General features: G+C 57.3%; 1 protein-coding gene across 6 annotated transcripts in view; it reads left to right on the forward strand.

The window, feature by feature from the left end:
* The window catches only part of LOC123589147 (CREB binding protein), a 129,314-nt gene extending 121,422 nt beyond the window's left edge, over positions 1-7,892 (forward strand). For all 6 annotated transcript variants that reach the window (XM_045460826.1, XM_045460827.1, XM_045460829.1 and 3 more), the window contains 3 exons: positions 2,245-2,406; positions 2,642-2,923; positions 4,642-7,892. In XM_045460826.1, the coding sequence (XP_045316782.1) occupies positions 2,245-2,406; positions 2,642-2,923; positions 4,642-6,792 (2,595 nt within the window). In that variant the 3' untranslated portion in view covers positions 6,793-7,892. The remainder of the gene's footprint in view (positions 1-2,244; positions 2,407-2,641; positions 2,924-4,641) is intronic.
* The last annotated feature ends 7,857 nt before the right edge of the window (positions 7,893-15,749 follow it).

Consider the following 15,749-nt stretch of genomic DNA (forward strand, 5'->3'; position numbering starts at 1 on the left):
GCCGCTGTGTCAGCGCCTCTGCACGAGGGAGGGGGTGAGGGGGGAGAGCACGTTGGGGGAAGAAGTCAGGAAGTGGCTGTGTACTGAGATGCCTGTGAACACCCGCGAGGAGTGAGGGGCTGTGCCCTCAGCTGGGGTCTGTGTCGCAGGTGCACGGTGGCCCGACTTCCTTTCGTTGGGGTCCCCCTGGAGGCGGGATCTGTCATCTGTCCTCTGATGACCACACTGCCCCGCCAGGGTCTCTGGGGGGATAGCAGGAGATCCTGTTGGCGGGCAGACCTTTGAAGGATGTGCCACATGTTAGTGGAAACTTGGGAGTTCCGGCAAGACAGCAGAGCCGAGCTGTGAGCCTGAGGTGGCTCTTCTGTCTCCGCCACTGCCCTGCATCTCGGAGAGGAGGTGGCCTGAGTCAGAACACGAGTCCAGGGTTCGGGGAGCAGGGGATTCACAGCAGGGAGGAAGGTGGAGCAGCCACAAGCACAGCTTCTGCTTCTGAAGAGAGGGGCTCCTTGAGGGGGACACAGGCCCGGGCTGTGTGTCCTGTCCGAGGAGAACATGCCCACCTCTGGCCTGGTGGCGGTTCCCAGCAAGGGACTTGCCCATGCTGGAGAGAGTCCGTGTTCTCTGCGTCCAGTTCTCGGAAGCAGCAGGCGGGTCCTGTCCTGGGGACACCTCACCCTCACGGTAGGCGTTGGCTCCCGTTCCGGACGGCGCTCGGCCATGGGGCTGCTCTGGGGCGAAATGGGGAGATGCTTGCAGCAGTGGGGAAGAGACGGTGCGGCATCACACATGGGGGACCCCCCCCCCCGCATATGTGCGTAGGCACAACTCCAAGAAGAAAATCCAAAATTTTGTTGCTCTCGGTAGCAAAAAAAACAAAACAAAACTATTTTTATTTTTTTAAATTATTTAGCTATATTTTCTGAACTTTGTGCGGTGAATCTATTTAAGTTCTTAAAAGTAAGTTTAAGTGTAATTTTAACTTTTTAAATAGTTTATTTTGAGAGAGAGTGTGAGAGCACATGCATGCGAGTAGGGGAGGGGCAGAGAGGGAGAGAGACAATCCCAAACAGACTCCATGCTATCCTTTGCGATCATGACCTCAGCTGAAGTCAAGAGCTGGACACGTAACCGACTGAGCCACCCAGGTGCCCCTAAAAGTCAGCTTAATGTTTAGAACAGTTTGAAGGCTTACAGAAAACTCGAGCAGGTATCCGGGGTCCCCCACACTCCACCGGTCTGTCTTGCTGCCACCTTGCACTCCCGTCCCACATGTGTGATGGTGGCTGAACCAGCGTTGATGCGACTTTGTTCATCGCAGTCCATGCTCAGTCAGCACTCTCACTTTCCACCAACGTCCTCCCCTGGCCCGGCCAACATGCCACAAGGGGTCTGCGCTCCCAGGGCAGCTTGGTACTCTCAGACTTGCCTGGGGGCTTCCTCAGTGACCCCCTCTCAGGCACCTGGGGTGTCTGTCTCCTGTTCCGTCTCTGTCTCTCCCCCTCTCCTCCCTCTTGTTGAGAGTGAAGTTGTTTGGACCAGACCCGGCAAACGTCTCCACCCTGGTGCCTGAGCCCTTTCCAGAGTAGGGGCGCTTTAACTGACGAGTGGGACCCCCTTGGACTTCAGCCAGGTGGGGCGCTCCTGATGGGTTTTAGGCCCTCTCGGGGCCAGGGAGACGTCCTACCTCGGGCAGCCTTGCCAGGGACGTTGAAGTGGAGGGGCTGTTTTGGAGCCCCAGCTCCTACCCATGCAGTGGCTTCTCTTGGCACCTCACCCCTGTCTCGTGCACTATGGATGTTTGGGACCTTTTGCAAGGCAGAGAATCTGCTAGAGTGTGCAGGACGTGGCGTGGAGTGGCTGGGTCCAGTGGCATCGTGTGAAGCCGTGAAAAATAACGGTCCCCCTCAGTTGTTAGGGTCCCAACCAGCGTCCTGGGCACGTTTTCCCTTGAGAAAAGACCTGCTGTGGCCGGCACGGCATGGGTTTTATGTCTGTGTGTCACTGCTGCCCCCCCTCTCTCCCCCCCGCCCCCCCCCCCCCCCAGGCCCGGCTCCCATCCTCTGCCTCCGTGACTCCCTCTGAAGGCAGCAGTGTGTTTCCAGCCGCGTGCGGGCTCCTGCCCTCGGCTGGGCCTCCTGGAGCCCCCACGGCCTGCGAGCCGGGTGTCCCAGCCCCGGGTGCAGGGTCGGGCGTGGGCAGGAGGAGGCTGGGCTTGTCAGACAGCTTTGCCTGTCATTTTAGGGCAGCCAGGGTGACAGCAAGAATGCCAAGAAGAAGAACAACAAGAAAACCAATAAGAATAAAAGCAGCATCAGTCGAGCCAACAAAAAGAAGCCCAGCATGCCCAACGTGTCCAACGACTTGTCCCAGAAGCTCTACGCCACCATGGAGAAGCACAAGGAGGTAGAGACGCACGGGTTGGCTCTTGGGGGGCCCGTGCTGGCGCCCTTCCTGGGCTGCAGAATAGAGGAGGGGGCCTGGGGCTGTCGGGCAGGGCCAGCCCGGAGAAGGTAGAACTGCCGGTCGCGTGACCCACACGGCACGCCGCCGGCTCCGGGCGGCCCCGGGGAGCCTGGGTGGTCCTGGGCGCCAGCACGCCTGCCCTCCGCGGGGGGGCTCACGCCGCTCTCGCCCACAGGTCTTCTTTGTGATTCACCTGCACGCCGGGCCCGTCATCAACACGCTGCCCCCCATCGTCGACCCTGACCCCCTGCTCAGCTGTGACCTCATGGACGGGCGTGACGCCTTCCTCACCCTCGCCAGGGACAAGCACTGGGAGTTCTCGTCCCTGCGCCGGTCCAAGTGGTCCACGCTGTGCATGCTGGTGGAGCTGCACACACAGGGCCAGGACCGGTTTGTCTACACCTGCAACGAGTGCAAGCACCACGTGGAGACGCGCTGGCACTGCACCGTGTGCGAGGTAGGCCCCCGTCCTCGCCCTCTGCGCGTCGGCAGCCTGCCCTGAGCTCCTAGACGGTGGCCGTTTCCTGGGGGAACAGAGTGACCGAACGAAAGAGGCTCATCTGCCTCCTGGTCCTCTGGGGTGCTGTCGGTCACGAGGTGGATGTTTTTGAGCTCACGAATACAAGGGTCCTGGTCAGTGTGGGTCAGGGGTGTGTGGTACACAGCTCCAGACTCAGCAACGGGCATCCAGGATAGGAAGGAAGAAGCCCATCTCCTTTCACGGAGCCTGGTACGGTCCTGGCCCAAGCGAGCATTACCGCAAGGCCACAGATGCGTGTCCGGGGTATGCTTGGCCCCCGGCAGGAGCCGGCAGGTTTCCCGGGGGAGGTGGTGTTTGTGCTGACTTGTTCGGGACAGTACGGTCATGGAGCACTTTCGTCTTACCCCTGGTTTTTTGCTTATGCGGGCCGTGCGTCCAGCACATCCAGGGACCTCGTGCCCGGGCAGGAGCAGGAGAGAGGCGGGCTGTGCTTCCCTTCCGCCAGGATTCCGACTGGTTTCCCCTTTCCATGCCTCCAGTTCTAGGCTTGCTGAGAGGCTGGGATTCCCTTGCCCTAGTGTCGTGCTGGGCCTCTTTGGTTAGGGGTCCTGGACCCCTCCTCCCTTGTCCTGGTGGACCCCGTGATTGCATACACTGGCTCCCCTCTGAGAAGGGGTGTGGGCTGTCGTGGGCCCTTTGTCTCCCCCAACAGATAGTCACAGACTCCATCCCCCCACCCACTCCTCACCTCACCAGTGTCACCGTTCAGAATGGTCCCCAGAGTCACATGCCCATAGGAGCAGCTCTGTGATTTCAGGTTGAGGGGGCACATGGGGCCTCTGTGATGCCTTTGTCTTCATTCCCCACTTTGTCTAGCTTTCTTTGGTTCTTTGTCACTTCCCACTGTTGGGATCTTCGTGTCCTTTCTCAAAAAGGATCGGATCTGGGGCTCCTGGGTGGCTCAGTCGGTTGAGTATCTGGCGCTTGATTTCAGTTCAGGTCATGATCCCAGGGTTGTGGGATCGAGCCCCACATCGGGCTCTGTGCTGAGCATGGAGCCTGCTTGGGATTCTCTCTTTTCCTCTCTCTGTCTCTGTGGCATGTGAGTGCACGCTTTTGCGCGCTCTCTCTCTCTCTCTCTCTCTCTCTCTCTCTCTCTCTCTCTCAAAATAAATAAGTAAATAAATATGAAAACACAAACCAAACGATTGGTTTTGGTCACAGGGCTTCCTTCTCTAGACTTGGCTCTGGGTTGCCCCCGTCTCCAGGTGCAACTTTTAAGACCTCTGAGCGCACGCATTTTGTCACTGTGGTCTGAGCCCCGCGCCTGTCTTCTGGTGAAGGCCTTCTGGTGAAGGTCTTCTGGTGAAGACCCTTCTGGGCTGCCCTGCAGAGCTCTGGGGACACACCGGGGTGCCCAGTAGCGACCCCAGAGGGTGAGGGCCGGTTTCTAGAAACCCAGATCGGTGGCACTTCAGTGAGCTTGGGAGGAACTGTCAGTCTTCCCCGGCCAGGTACGGGAGCAGGACACGGTGGGTCTGCGCAGCGTTCCTCGGGGGCAGAGGGAGGCAGGAGAGGGGACAGGGGTGAGACTGCGGGGCCGGGTGAGGGGCCGGGGCCGGACGTGTCGGGGGGGCCGCCGGGCCGTGCCAGCTTCGCGCTGACCCCCGCCCGCGCCCCCTCCCTGTCCGCAGGACTACGACCTGTGCATCAACTGCTACAACACGAAGAGCCACGCCCACAAGATGGTGAAGTGGGGGCTGGGCCTGGACGACGAGGGCAGCAGCCAGGGCGAGCCGCAGTCCAAGAGCCCCCAGGAGTCGCGGCGCCTGAGCATCCAGCGCTGCATCCAGTCCCTGGTGCATGCCTGCCAGTGCCGCAACGCCAACTGCTCGCTGCCGTCCTGCCAGAAGATGAAGCGGGTGGTGCAGCACACCAAGGGCTGCAAGCGCAAGACCAACGGGGGCTGCCCAGTGTGCAAGCAGCTCATCGCCCTCTGCTGCTACCACGCCAAACACTGCCAGGAGAACAAATGCCCGGTGCCCTTCTGCCTCAACATCAAACACAAGCTCCGCCAGCAGCAGATCCAGCACCGCCTGCAGCAGGCTCAGCTCATGCGCCGGCGGATGGCCACCATGAACACCCGCAACGTGCCTCAGCAGAGTCTGCCTTCCCCTACCTCAGCACCGCCCGGGACCCCCACGCAGCAGCCCAGCACGCCCCAGACGCCGCAGCCACCCGCCCAGCCCCAGCCCTCGCCCGTGAGCATGTCACCGGCCGGCTTCCCCGGCGTGGCCCGGACTCAGCCCCCCACCACGGTGTCCGCCGGGAAGCCCGCCAACCAGGTGCCGGCCCCGCCACCCCCCGCCCAGCCCCCGCCGGCCGCGGTGGAAGCGGCCCGGCAGATCGAGCGCGAGGCGCAGCAGCAGCAGCACCTGTACCGGGTGAACATCAACAACGGCGTGCCCCCGGGGCGCACGGGCATGGTGACCCCGGTGGGCCAGATGGCCCCCGCGGGCCTGAACGTGCCCCGGCCCGGCCCGGTCAGCGGGCCCGTCGTGCCCAACCTGCCGCCCGGGCAGTGGCAGCAGGCGCCTCTCCCCCAGCAGCAGCCGATGCCGGGCATGCCCAGGCCCGTGATGTCCATGCAGGCCCAGCCGGCCGTGGCAGGGCCTCGGATGCCCAGCGTGCAGCCGCCCCGGAGCATCTCGCCCGGCGCCCTGCAGGACCTGTTGCGGACCCTGAAGTCGCCCAGCTCCCCGCAGCAGCAGCAGCAGGTGCTCAACATCCTCAAGTCAAACCCTCAGCTGATGGCGGCTTTCATCAAGCAGCGCACGGCCAAGTACGTGGCCAGTCAGCCCGGCCTCCAGCCCCAGCCCGGCCTCCAGCCCCAGCCCGGCCTCCAGGCCCAGCCCGGCCTGCACCAGCAGCCCGGCCTGCAGAACCTGAACGCCATGCAAGCCGGCGGGCCCCGGCCCGGCGTGCCCCCGCAGCAGCAGGCGATGGGAGGCCTGAACCCCCAGGGCCAGGCCCTGAACATCATGAACCCGGGGCACAACCCCAGCATGGCGAGCATGAACCCGCAGTACAGAGAGATGCTGCGCCGGCAGCTGCTGCAGCAGCAGCAACAGCAGCAGCAGCAGCCGCCGCCGCCGCCACCGCCACAGGGCGGCGCGGGCATGGCCGGGGGCATGGCCGGGCACGGCCAGTTCCAGCAGCCCCAGGGACCCGGAGGCTACCCGCCGGCCATGCAGCAGCAGCGGATGCAGCAGCACCTCCCCATCCAGGGCAGCTCCATGGGCCAGATGGCGGCTCAGATGGGACAGCTCAGCCAGATGGGGCAGCCCGGGCTGGGCGCGGACGGCACCCCCAACATCCAGCAGGCCCTGCAGCAGCGGATTCTGCAGCAGCAGCAGATGAAGCAGCAGATCGGGTCCCCGGGCCAGCCGAACCCCATGAGCCCCCAGCAGCACATGCTCTCAGGACAGCCCCAGGCCTCGCACCTCCCCGGCCAGCAGATGGCCACGTCCCTCAGTAGCCAGGTGCGGTCCCCGGCCCCTGTCCAGTCTCCGCGGCCCCAGTCCCAGCCTCCACATTCCAGCCCGTCGCCACGGATCCAGCCCCAGCCTTCGCCGCACCACGTCTCGCCCCAGACCGGTTCCCCCCACCCAGGACTCGCGGTCACCATGGCCAGCTCCATAGATCAGGGACACTTGGGGAACCCCGAACAGAGTGCAATGCTCCCCCAGCTGAACACCCCCAACAGGAGTGCGTTGTCCAGTGAGCTGTCCCTGGTCGGCGACACCACAGGAGACACCCTAGAAAAGTTTGTGGAGGGTTTGTAGCATTGCGAGAGCATCGCTTTTTTTGTTTCCCCTTTCATGTTCTTGGACCTTTTGTACTGAAATCCAGGCATCTGGGCTCTTTTTATCCCTAGATGGAACTGCTACTTCCGAGCCATGGAAGGGTAGATTGCTGTTTAAAGAAACAATACAAAGAATATATTTTTTTGTTAAAAACCAGTTGATTTAAATATCTGGTCTCTCTCTCTCTCTCTCTCTCTCTCTCTCTCTCTTTCTCTCTCTTTCTCTCTTTTTGTTTTTTGTTTTCTGTTTTTGTTTTTTTGTTTTGGGGGGAGGGGGGTTTTGTTTGGATTCTTTTTGTCGTCATTGCTGGTGACTCATGCCTTTTTTTAACGGGAAAAACAAGTTCATTATATTCATATTTTTTATTTGTATTTTCAAGACTTTAAACATTTATGTTTAAAAGTGAGAAGAAAAATAATATTCAGAAACTGATTCTTGAAATAATGCAAGCTTATAATGTATCCCGATAACTTTCTGACGTTGCGGGAAGATTTTTTCTATAGTGAACTCTGTGGGCGTTCTCCAAGTATTACCCCTGGACGGTAGGAGTCGGCTCCTGCGCGCACACACGTACACACCCACACACACCTATCTATACATACTGGCTTACGCCAAACTCTTGTCTTGCAGATGTAGAAATTGTTGCTTTGTTTCTCTGATAAAACTGGTTTTAGACAAAAAATAGAGATGATCACTCTCTTAGACCATGCTAATGTTAATAGAGAAGAAGCATTCTTTTCTTTCTTCTATGTGAAACTTGAAATGAGGAAAAGCAATTCTAGTGTAAATCATGCAAGCGCTATAATTACTATAAATAAGAAAATTCAAGAAGATTCAATCACTGTATAGAATGGTAAAGTACCAACTCATTTCTTATATCATATTGTTAAATAAACTGTGTGCAACAGACAAAAAGGGTGGTCCTTCTTGAATTCATGTACATGGTATTAACACTTAGTGTTCGGGGTTTTGTTATGAAAATGCTGTTTTCAACATTGTATTTGGACTATGCATGTGTTTTCCCCCCCATTGTATATAAAGTACCGCTTAAAATTGATATAAATTACTGAAGTTTTTAACATGTATTCTGTTCTTTAAGATCCCTGTAAGAATGTTTAAGGTTTTTATTTATTTATATATATTTTTGGAGTCTGTTCTTTGTAAGGCACGATTCTGGTGGATTGCTCATGGCGGAGAGGTGGGGATCACGGGCCCGGGGGGCCGTGCGGGTGGCAGCCAGGCCCAGCCGAGCCCGCGGCTTCTCTCTGCAGGGACCGAGGAGGCAAAGCTCGGGGATGGCCTCATGTACTCAGTGCCCCACGGGGAACGTCACCCACGGTTAGGGGTGCAGATGGGTCTGAACAGCACTTTGCCTCCTGTCCTCTTCCCGGAACACTCGAGAAAACCCAGAGCAGGGACGGTTCCTGTTGTTGGCAACAGCACCCCCTTCCCCTTCCTGTATGTAAACCCCAGAGTTGAGGCGAAAGGTGCCCCGGGGACTGGAGGTGGTACCTGCTTCTCTCCGGGATCCCCAGATCCTGTGCTCCGCAGGGGGAGGATGCCGCACGCTGGGGGGTCCTGCCCCGGCCAGGCCCGGCCCAGGCTGGGCTGGGCTGGGCTGGGCGGAGAAGAGCTGTGGCCTTCCTCCTCCACCCTCTAGAGACAGGGAGGTGCCCCCGCCCTGAGGCCACGGAGGCAGCGCTGTGGTGAAAGCGGACGGGCACGTTGGCCACACGGTCCCCCACCTCACCCCCGGGTCCAGGGTCAGATGCCCTTAACAAGAAGGTGAGAGTTGAGACCCTGGATGCCGTAAACATCACGTCTCTGTGGGAGCGTGCACGTGTGTTCTCCAGAAACCCACCCACCCCCTCCCGAGCACAAGTGAGTCGAGTCCCAGCCCTTGTATCCCCGGCTCCCCGATTAGGGGGTCGTGGCGGCCAAGTCAGAGCTCTTGACTCAAATAGTTTCCCTTTTGGCCCTGTATTCACAGAGGTAATTTCAAAATACTTGATTTGGGAATCTAAATTTGAGGAAATTTTCTGAAATATCCGCCCTAGCACAGAGCTTCCCCGTAGGTGAAGCCAGATCAACAGACCGTCATCAGCACTGCCAACCAACCCCCGCCTCCGCCACATGCCCGAAGAGAAAGCAGGGCCACGGCCCGCCAGTGGCCCTCTGGCCATCCTTGCTCTGCCTGCTTGTTTCTCGAATCTGGGACCGTCTCCCGAAGCACCCTCCCCGCGGACGGTCCAACCCTGAGCCCGTGTTCGGGCAGAAGCGGTGACCTGTCTGGGCCCTGGAGGAGCAGGACGGCCATTCGGTGCAGTCAAGTGGTGGTGGGGTGGGGGGTGTGGGGGGGGCAACTTTTTCAGGTCCTCCTAGAATCCAAAACTTTGTGGCCACATCTTATCTCCTTGGAGTCCACGTCCTGTGTGACCTGTCAAAGGATGCGGCCGAGGGCGTGCGGTCTGCGGATTAACCCTGCCCTGGGCGTAAGGAGGTTTCTGTAAGAGCTGCCAGGCCCGGGCGCTGTGTCTCATGCTGTATACTAAAGAGGAGAAGAAAAAGTCCTATATTTGTGATCAAAAAGAGGAAACTTGAAATGTGCTGGTGTTTATAATAAAAGCTGGTAAAACTGCTTGGATTCAACGATGGTCCCAGTTGGCTCTGACCCTTAGTACTGGCTTAGAGCTAGCCTTCGTAAGGTCCAAGGGTCTCAGCTGAGTGCGTCCGGTACGTGTGTTTGATCATGTTCCTAAGAACTTAGCATGTTGGAAACAGGAATAGGGTGTAATTTCTGGAAGACGAGTCGGAGAGTGTTCTGCTTATAAGATCTCAGGCTGTAGATGTAACTTCCTCTTTTATCTTTTTATTTTTTTTTTTAATTTTATTATTATTATTATTATTTTTACTTTTACTAGATGGAATCAAAGATTCTGTTTAAGGCAGAACGTGCTTCGGGCACAGCAGGGGCGGGGGGGGGGAGGGGTGGGCGGAAAGCTGCTCAGACAAAGCAGAGTTCTTTGATGAAGGAGCTGAGTGCTGGTTGGTCACCAGCGCACCTTCGGGAAGCCCCTCCCTCGCCCGAGGATAGTGCTGGGAAGCCGGCGTGGGGATGGGGACAAAGTCCACTTGGGCTCCGGGCTCCGAAAGCCACACTGCACCTTCCTGGGATGCCCTGTTCGTCCCACTGAGTTACCCAGGTGTAATTTCGACATGTAAAGTCAAGAGTAAGGAAACAGGAAATTTGAGTGAACGTAGCCTCCAGGCTAGAGGACAAACTGGAGGACGGGAACCCCGGTGAGTCAAGAGGGCAGCGTGGTGTTTTAGGTGCCTTCCTACAGAGGGTTTCCCAGGCTGCGTCGACTGTGGCTCCAGCGTGAGATGCCTTCCCCCAGCGGAGCATCCGCGGGCGCTCACCGAACACACCTGGCTTGCGGTGATTCAGGCACGTTGGAGGGGCCATAGGCGAGCGGGAAGTGCGCTCACGGGACGTGCGGGTCTGCAGCGTCTGGGTGGCGGCAGCCAGGAGCCGGGGCCCGGGGTTGCGAATGAGCAGGTGTGGGCCGCTCAGCCAGAGCCAGGCCTGAAAGGAGCTTTTCTCCACTCCTTGTTTCGCAGGCTCACCTAGAACTCACTTCGGGGAGCCCTCAGGCAAGCGGGGGCATTACAATAGCTCGTAAGCCCTCAAGCGTCACAGACAGTAAGTGGTAACCAAGTCCTGCCACAGGACCAAGTGGACTTGCCCTGCCTGGTGCCCAGTGTCTGGTGCCCGCCGGTTCACTGGGCGTCAGCCTACTGTCCACAGTGTCAGTGACCTTAACCTGGTGCCTGAAGAGGGCTGCCGCTGAAGTGGACCTTATTCTCTGGGCCAGCCACAAGGAAGCCTCTTCTAGACGATGTTGCAAGTGATTCTTTACCAGCCTATCAACAAAGTTCAGACGAAAAGATCCTTAAGGGTAGTAGTGGGGTTTAGAGACTGTCGCGAGTAAGGGTGGGGACCCTGTGTCTGCAGGTCTTTTAGGAAAATGTCCAGAGAGGACGTCCTTAGAAGGACGGCAAGAGGAGGATGGCTCCCTGCAGCAGGACTCTCCCTGTGTCTCTCCAGGACCCCTCATGTGTGGCACAGGTTTGGGGGCCTCAGAAGAGGGAGGGTTGTCTCTTGTGCTGCCACGAGGGAGGCGTCTGGAGCCAGCTCCAGGGAGGGAGAGTCTTGGGGACCAGACACTCACGTCGCAGCCGCTCTCCTGAGGCTGGGAGGTGCAGAGAAAGGGGCAGCAGACTTGAGGGAGGCCAGGAGCCGCACCAAGAGGCGCTCAGAGTCACCTGGTGTTCAGCCAGAACCAGTGTCCCCGCTGAGGGCTGGACCTCCACAGGCGAAAGCACAGGGGACGCACCGACCTTCCAGGGAGGCCGGCTCTCACTGTTCCCAACCCTCTCGACACTTGAGTTCTGGGCGGCTCCGGCTTCCTGGGTGAGAAAAGGGGGTTCTCGCGGGGAGAGGGCGGGAAAGACGAGATTGGGTCCCGAGCCGAGGCCCCTTTCCCTCCAGAACAGGCAATTTTTAGGGATGCACACCTGTGGCTTCTGGTTGTCCGTGAAGTAAGCAGGCGTGGGCTCTGGGACAGCACTTCTCCAGCTCTGACACACAGACGCCTCATCTGGGATCTCGCTGACCTCCTGACATGGTAGGTCTGGGCCCAGGGGGTGGGCAAACTGAGCTTCTGAGTGTTGTTTTTTTTTAAGGGTGTTTTTTTTTTTTTTTCTTTTTATTTATTTTATTTTGAGAGAGAGAGATCACACATGGGAGGGGCAGAGACAGAGAGAATCCCAAGCAGGCTCTGCACTGACAGCACAGAGCCCGAGGCGAGGGCTCAAACTCACAAACCATGAGATCATGACCTGAGCCAAAGTTGGACGTTTAATGGACTGAACCACTCAGGCACCCCAGCTTCTGAGTTTCTAATGAGCTCCCAGATGAGTCCTGGCTCTCAGTCTGCACTTTGAATTTAAATTTTTTTTTTAATGTTTATTTATTTTTGTGACAATGAGAGACACAGAGTGCAAGCAGTGGAGGGGCAGACTGAGGGAGACACAGAATCTGAAGCAGGTTCCAGGCTCTGAGCTGTCAGCCCAGAGCCCGACGCAGGGCTCTAACCCACGAACTGCGAGATCGTGACCTGAGCCGAAGTCGGATGCTCAGCCAACTGAGCCACTCAGGCGCCCCACTAAGCCTTCACTTTGAATAGCAAGGCCATAAGGGGATCCAAGAACAACCATCTTGACTTTGAAATTGCATTAGTCTTTTTTTTTCTTAAAGATTTTTAAAAAATGTTTATTTTTGAGAGAGAGAGTGCAAGTGGGGGAGGGGCAGAGAGAGAAGGAGACACAATTTAAAGCAGGCTCCAGGCTCTGAGCTGTTAGCACAGAGCCCGACACGGGGCTCGAACCGACGGACCGTGAGATCATGATGTGAGCCAAAGTTGGCCACCCAACTGACTGAGCCACTCAGGTGCCCCTTCTTAAAGACTTTTTAAAAGTAATCTCTACACCCCATGTGAGGCTCGAACCCACAACCCCAAGAGCTGCATAGTCTACAGACAAGCCAGCCAGGCCTCCCACAACTGCTTGAGTTTCAATATTCACGATAAATATGGGTGTAGGGAAAGGGGGTTTGGTCAAATGGTTCTTAGGCCTCCTTCACAGCATTTGTTCCCAGCTGGCATCTTCTGTCCCCTTTGTCCTCAACCCCCTGAATAAGTACCTGGTGGGACCACTGGCAGCCCAAGGTCCCCTGGACAGGACAGGAGTTAAGGCAGAGCCCAGGGCAAAGAGGCACAGGAAGACGTCCTGACCGTCAAGTGCATCGTACAAAGTGCAGACTGTGAGGACACCTAAGGGGGCGCCATCCCTCTTGCTCTGCCCCAGAAGCAGGAGTGCCCTGCTCCCCAGGCGACTTCCAGGCAACGGGAAAACGCTTGTGCGCCACGTGGAGCAAGTGCTGGGGTCAGTCCCATCCTTCCCGTTTCCCAAACACCCAACACTCCGGAGACACCTGGCTGACGCTGAGACCATGGCCCTCTCTGACCTGTGCCTGGCGGCGTTTCCACCCTGCCCTCCCATACCCCACTGGACCGGAGAATCCTGACGGAGGGGACCCGCTTCATACCTGCAGAGATGCAGTCTTGGTGAGGGGCTCAGCAGGCCTGATGCCAGGTGCTGCTCAGGATCCCACCGGGCCTGGGCCTCTGGCTGGAGTGAGGCTCCCTGGCACCCAGCCAGGCCAAGGGGCCTGAAGGGGGCAGGGCCTCACTGGCACGGAGCAGACATCGAGAGGGGCCCCGCAGCCACCAGGAAGCCGTGCTGAGCAGAGGAAGGGGCCGCAGGCAAGCAAGGCCTCCCCAGGCAGCCTTTCTGCTCGCTACACGGGTCAAGGTGATAATGGTGGCTCGAGGAACTACAGGGCCATCACCTGAGCCCGCATGCACACATGCACCCAACCGTGCACAGAACAAAGTGGCTTCTCCACGCTCGAGGGTCTCTCGCGCCAAACTAATTTTTAACTTGCAAGCCATGGACGCCACGGATTGAGTTTGGGTGGACATTTTTTATTCCAGTGCCTACAATGACCTCATCTACAAATTGGGGGAAAAATGTGACCAGAGTGCTTTGCCAGGACAGAAGGCATCTTTCCAAACATGCCCTCAAGGCTAGTTCTCCAAGTGGTATCCCCCAGTGGAAGTTTCCAGGAATACATGCAGTGGGAGAGGTGGCTGCCTCCTTCACCCTGGCTTCCCCTGAGCCAGACGTGCTCAGAAAAGACCCCAGCAGTGACACTTTGTGGTCGTTCGGACTCAGCTTTCTTACATTGTTAATGCTGGACAGAGAGGCTGGGAGCCACTAGGTGGGGCACAGACCATGTTCACGGGATTGCCAAGGGCAGGGGCCTGGACCAAATGCCATTGCCATAAGGCATGAAAAGGGACAAAGGCCTTCGGTCCAGTCACTCCTGAAAGTTTGGGGGATCTGTGGAATCAACTTGTGACATCTCCAATGTCTTTGATGGTGGAATTAAAAGTGGACACTGACAAACAGAAGAAATGATTTGGAGAAAAAGCCTCCGAGTCACCCAATGAAATCAGAAATGTTCTAGTTAGTCCCAGGCTAGGTCCTAAGTGGCTATACCTGCCTCCACAAAGGGCCACAGGTCTTGCTTCCGACCAGATCCCACAGTCAGCATGTGTCCAAGTGGGCGTCGGGGCCTGGGTTCTCACCAGATCTTGCACTGCGGTGGGCAGGTATCTGGAGTTAGCAGAGGGTTGACGTTCATTAAACACACCGAGACGGCTGTCGAGTGAGTCAGCAAAAGGTTATGTTTCTGAGTTCTGAACCATGCCGAGTTGGTGTCAAGTCCTACAAAGGACTTTAGGAGACGCGCAGGATGCCTGGGTGGCTCCGTTGGTTAAGTGTTCGACCTCGGCCCAGGTCATGATCTCATGGTTTGTGAGTTCAAGCCCCGCCTCTGGCTCTGTGCTGACAGCTCAGAGCCTGAAGCCCACTTTGGATTCTGTGTCTCCCTCTCTTCTCCTCCCCCACTCGCACTCCGCGCCTCTCTCTCTCAAAAATAAACATTAAAAAAGAGAGAGAGAGATGCACAAAACCCTGATCAGGTCCTACCAGGCCATTATTGTTTCTCTGAATTTGAACATTTTGATGCCTCCAAAAGCCAGGGAGAGTTACTGCCTCTGAAGCTGCAGCCAGAGTCTCCACACCGCAGCTGCCCTTGTTCCAAACGGGGTCTGTACAGGTCTGTGCCTGCTGGGGGTGGGCACACTTGTTCCTGAGGCCTGAACACGAAAACAGTAATAGCTTTCAGACAACACCCAGCATCTGCAGGACTGTCTGGCTCCTCAATACTCCTATTTTTAGAGCTTCAAAAATTAAGGTACCTTGTAAGAAGGTTTATAAAATTGGTTTAAAAAAAAAAAAAATCCCATCATCCCGGGGTGCCTGGGTGGCTCAGTCGGCTGAGCGTATGACTCTTGATTTCAGCTCAGGTCATGATCTCAAGGTTCAGGCGTTTGAGTCTCTCATCAGGCTCTGCAATGACAACGTGGAACCTGCTTGGGATTCTCTCTCCCTCTCTGTCCCTCCCCTACTCGTTCTCCCCCTCTTCCTCAAAGTAAATAAATAAACTTAAAAAAAAAAATCCTATCATCCCTGAGTTGCTGAAGCCTGGCACGTGGGGCTCAACCTTGACACCTTCCACTTGGAAGAATCCCCGAAGCGCTCCAACTACGTCCCCGCTGGGGGAGTGGTGGGGTGAGGCTCTCCTGACTCTCGTACTTTGCAGCGCCGGACAAACCTCGAGCACCTCCGTTTCCGCAGGATTGTGTCGGTGAGCCTCCGAATCACTTGGGGAGCCGCCCGGGCACGTTGCGAGCCATGGCACTCGGCGAGAAGGGGCGTTGACGTGGGCAGGAAAAGCACCGCACAGCGACGGGAAAAGCACGGCACAGCGACGACAGTCACAGGCCGAGAAGGAGTGGCGCCGTGGGTGTCTAGGGTAGCTCGCAGCGAGTGAGCGCAGCACGAGGTGCGGCGCTGCTGAATCACTACGTTCCATGCCTGGAACTTTGTCAACCACACTTCAATTAAAAAAAAAAAGAATTTTTTTTTCTTAATTAAAATAAAAGGAGTTGCGGTCTTAACTTCAGCCTCACCTCCAGCAAGGCGGGAGGCAAAGAATGAATATGCCCAGTCCTGCCGGTGGGGCGGCCCCTGAGTTCACGTTTTGGAGTGAAACCCACCCCATCTCTTCCTCCGCCCGCCTCGGTAGAGCCGGCGGCCCCAAACTCGTCAAGCCCCGGGGACGTGCACTGCTTCCGCCCCGGCGCCACCTTTCACAGCCGGGTGTGTGCGGGCGTCGGCCCCAT

Source organism: Leopardus geoffroyi, chromosome E3 (genome assembly GCF_018350155.1).
Source record: "Leopardus geoffroyi isolate Oge1 chromosome E3, O.geoffroyi_Oge1_pat1.0, whole genome shotgun sequence".
Taxonomy (NCBI): Eukaryota; Metazoa; Chordata; class Mammalia; order Carnivora; family Felidae; genus Leopardus; species Leopardus geoffroyi.